The sequence below is a fragment of the Lotus japonicus genome, chromosome 6 (genome assembly GCF_012489685.1).
Source record: "Lotus japonicus ecotype B-129 chromosome 6, LjGifu_v1.2".
Taxonomy (NCBI): Eukaryota; Viridiplantae; Streptophyta; class Magnoliopsida; order Fabales; family Fabaceae; genus Lotus; species Lotus japonicus.
The window spans coordinates 15966332-15971009 of record NC_080046.1 but is presented as its reverse complement, the minus strand read 5'-3'; the positions used below and the strand labels follow the sequence as shown (position 1 = coordinate 15971009).

At 39.6% G+C, this 4678-nt stretch overlaps 1 protein-coding gene across 1 annotated transcript; it reads right to left on the bottom strand.

Moving 5' to 3' along the window:
• Nucleotides 1–2624: 2624 nt before the first annotated feature.
• On the bottom strand, nucleotides 2625–4385 carry LOC130724996 (uncharacterized). The gene has a single exon (XM_057576258.1). The coding sequence runs from the start codon at nucleotides 4383–4385 to the stop codon at nucleotides 2625–2627; it is 1761 nt and encodes a 586-aa protein (XP_057432241.1).
• Nucleotides 4386–4678: the final 293 nt, after the last annotated feature.

Sequence of the window (4678 nt, the reverse complement as noted above, 5' to 3'; positions counted from 1 at the left end):
AAATCAGATTGTTAAGTTAGAAGAAGTTGTTGCTTGTGATGCCTCTGATAATAAGAATGAATCTAAATATGAAAAATCTTTTCAAATATTCCTGGCTAAAAGCGTAGACAGAAGCTTAATGGCTTCAATGATCTATGGCGTAAGCAGAAATGGAATGTATGGCATTGGCTATTCTAAACCTTCTGAAGTTGCTCCATCATCTCTTAAGAAAGGAACTTTCTTTATGTCAAAATATCATGCTCAAATTCCTTTATATTATCCTGCTGAAAGACCCAAAGTTGTCAGAACTTGTGGGCTAACTAACAAGAAAGGACCCAGAAAGTGGGTACCTAGGGATAAGATTATATATGTTGCAGATATCCTGAATAGGTCCATCGAAACTCCAACCATGGAACTTGGACAGTGGATGCATGCAACACATGACGGGAGAAAGACATATGTCCCAAGATCTAAAAATTGAACCTGAAGAATTAATGATAAGCTTGACTCTGACAAGTCAAAGCTAGCTGAAAAAGCTTGCAGATATGAGCATGACCGTTTGAGAAAGAAATAAAGACTCAGAACTTGACAAACCAGAAGCAACAACATCAGAAGATGCTACTACAACTTCTGACTTGCGTCATCAGAAGAAGAGCAGGTTCAAAGCTTCTCATTCTGAAGTATCTGAAGATGGAATTTTGTCCAGAATGGAGATGTCACCAGAACCTCTGGACTTTGACACTTCTGTTCTCATCAGAAGATATACTCATCAGAAGCCAAGTATCCCTTGGTATTCCTTCTGAGGGGGAGTATTTCGTCTTATGCTCTTATACTAAGTTTTTCCACTTTCATTCTTTTTGCTTATGACAAAAAGGGGGAGAACTAATAGTATCATGACAACTCCCTTATGTGATCAATTTCTATGCTCTAACGATATATTTTGATTGATGTCATCACTTTCAATGCTATGATACATCTTATGACTCAATTAACTCTGATCACATACTTCAATATAGCTCAGAATCTAGATACTTCTAACGTGGTTGATATTAAGTATTAGATTCAGGGGGAGCTTAGCTCAGAATCAAGCTCGAGTCTTGGATTCAGAAGGAGCAAGATAAACTATAAACATCAGGATAAGTTTTAACTCTGATACCTTATACTCTGAGTGTATTCAGTTTATTTGTTTAGAGTTGTTCATCAAAATACATGGTTTTGTCATCATAAAAAAGGGGGAGATTGTAAGATCAAGATTTGGTCATGTGGTACAACTCTATGTTTTGATGATAACAAGTATTTATTTGTGGATGAACAATTATGGTACTTTAACGTTTGTCTTGAGTGTTGAAATTCTAGATCCCTTAGAACAGATGTCCTGCACGATGCTAGGACAATCGATTAGAACAATATGACTGAAAATGCACAAACACAGGTACAAATAAAACGAACAAGACACAACAATTTGTTAACACAGTTCGGTGAAATTTCACCTACGTCTGGTTAGCTTTCGCCCAAAGAAAAGGAATTTCACTATCTCAAGATCTAGGTGTTACAGACACACATGAACACATCAAGTTCATTGTTCTTAACCTAATCTACCCAGTGGTCTTCTACTTAGAACCACAGCCTAAGTATGAGAGCCCCTCTCACTTTTCCTCAATCACGGCCTCAGTGATTGGTAACAACAATAACTCAAAGTTTGTTTGACACTCAAACGCAACACAGAACAAGGTCTTACTTTATAGAATCAATGAGCAAGACTTGTTCACAATCAACAATGACAAAGAACAACTAACACTCTAAAAAAAAACACCCAATCTTCAATCTCATTCTCTGTCACTTCAAGCTTCAGTTCTCTGTCCTTTTATACTTCAGCCGAGGCGGCACTAGGGTTTCTTGGACTGAAGAACAAATCTAATCCAACTCATATAAGCACAGAATCTTCAAGATATGATTTGAGTGATTAACGACTTAAGAATAGAAACAAATCTCCAATCACTGATTTGTTCCAACAATAAACAACCCGCGTATATCTCCCTTTAATAAGTTACTTGAATCTCAAGTAATAACAAATCACATCCTCTAAACTAATAACAAAGGGACCCACATTGCACGCCAGTAAGGACAAATGTCCTGGCCTTCACAAAAGCAGATGTCACGACATCGGCTAGGACATCAGGTTGTTTTTAACAAAATGTATGACAACAAAGGAACAACAATCTCCCCCTTTGTTAAATTTTGTCTAAAAACAACTTCACAACCAGAGAGGGTAAAACACATAGAGTCAGCAGCGGGAAAAAAAAAACTCCCCCCTCAAAATAATGCATCTTTGTAGCCAACCAGAGAGGAACTCCCCCTCAAATGATGCATCCATGTAGACTGCTTGAAGTATAAATACGATATGAATAGCAGCACACAAAAACTAACACACCAGATAATGCTTGAACAGAACCAGTAGAATACTTGAACAAACAACTTGAAGAACTAGTACATAACCGGTCTTGAATAAGTCTTCATGATTATTACAAAACTGAACCAGAATACCAAGTCTTCAAAGCAAGATGAAAGAACAACAATACTCCCCCTTTTTAGCACAAATTTGGAAAAGATGGAAAGAATGAAAGCACAGCCAAATAAGAGTCAAACTAAACATCAGAAGAAGAAGAAGAATGCTCCTCTTCATTGTCTGCAGATCCTTCTTTCTCAGCAGTAGCTGCAGGCTCACCCTCTTGACCAGCTTCCTCCTTGAGACTTTGAATCAACACATCCACCTTAAGCTTCCTTGCAGCAGCAACCCTGATGGTTTCTTGCAACTCCTTAGAAATATCTTCCAATTCAGAAAGAACACTCTTTGTTCCAGAAGCTGACATAGAAGCAGGCACAAATGTCCTATTGGATGGCAGATCAATGTCCAGGACATGAGGTTCCAAGAATAAGCGATGGTTCAAGGTAATAGGATTTCCTCTGGAAAAGGGCACATCATTCACACCAAGAATATGAGGATGTTGTTTCAGGATGATAGCAGTCAGAAGTGAAGGAAAAGAGACAGGAAGCTTCACTGCACAAGTCTCATCATGCTTCAGGGTTTGAGTAAAGACAAAAGAGCCAAAATCAAAATGAATCTCAGTTCCTATACGGTAGATCAACTTGGCCAGTATAGCAGAGACTGCAGAGGTATGATTAGAGGGAATCCAATTCACCACTCCAATCCTGTTCAAAATTGCATACTTCACAGTCAAATATCCAGTAGAGAGAAGCTTCTTGGCAGGCCATTTCGTCACCTTTCCTCCAGTCAATTCTTCAGCAATGGTGTCCAGAGAGAGTTCTTCTTCAACAAATTCAACCACACTCCTCTCAAGTGCTTTATTTATGATTGCAGGAGAGAAATTCACACACTGACCTCTCACATAGACTTTTCTAAATTCAGGACTGGCAGGATTGCCAACATCATCAGACAAATTGACTAGGAACTCCTTCACTAGCTTATCATAACACTTGCCAATCTCCATAACAGTCTTCCTCAAACCAGCTCTTGTGATAAGAGCAACAATCTCCTTGCATTCCAAAACATCAGACCCAATTTCCCTTTCCTTAGCAATACGTCTCTGAAAGACATACTTCCATTTGATGGCATTCTCAGCAGCATGAAAAGAAACATTATCAAGTGGAATTGAAGGAATATCCTGGGGAATGCGCTTACCAGAAAAATTCTTTCGATCAGAAGCCGTGATGTCCAGGACATCGGCTTCAACATCCGAATCTGAATCCAGTTCAACCCTGGAAACCTTCTTCTTCACAGTAGTCTTCTTTGCTTTCTTGCCAGAGGACTCCACAACCTTTTGCTTTTCCTTGCTTTGCACATCCACTAGTCTTGATTTTGAAGAGACAGGAGTGGACTTTGCTTTCTTCTTTTGGCTCACAGGGGTTTTTCCAACAGATGCCCTTCTTCTTTTAAGTATCCTGGCAGCAACACTCGCCAAGGGTACTTCCTCTGAATCATCACCATCAAAGATATCGTGAACAATGGGAGGTGTCTTCATAGGCTCTACTGACAGAGCATCCTTTGAATCTTCAGCCTTGGAATTAGGATTCTTGGACGAAGGTGAAGAATCCTTTGAGAGTGAACCTTCCTTGTCAGGCTGATCAGAGATTGTCTCATCTGAGGAATGTGTAGACGTTGCGGCATTGTCTTCATCATTTGCAGAAACAAAAGAGTTTGAAATATCCTCAGACACAGGGGCTTCAGGGTTTTGTATTGGTGTTGCACGTGACGTGTAATGCTTCCTGGATGGAGTTGAGTTCTTCTTGGATTGAGCGGAAGAACTTGTGTGCAGACCCATAACCCTAGCACCACCAGCAGTTCTCTCTATCTTTCCCTTCACAGATTCTTTCTTGCCTGTAGACATGGTGAAATGGTAATGCAGAAAGAACAAGTACAAGAATTGAGAGAATTGTAAGTAAAGAGAATCGGAGATTGTGAGATCAAAATTAGCAGTTCGTTGTGAGATTGGAATGAGGCCGTTGGTGATGATTATATAGCAGTTGAGTGGGAAGGAAGCAATGATGTCACAACGGCAGTTAATGGTAGTTACGAGAAAACTAGCCGTTAGACTGAAAAGGGGCGTTAATTGCTATGCTCCTTCGAAGAGACAAATCCCAAGATTGCCTCTTAATTTATCAAATGTAGCAGCATCCAAGG

Excerpts from the sequence above, each read along its gene's own strand:
- LOC130724996 (XM_057576258.1), bottom strand. The coding sequence starts at position 4,385 with ATGTCTACAGGCAAGAAAGAATCTGTGAAGGGAAAGATAGAGAGAACT.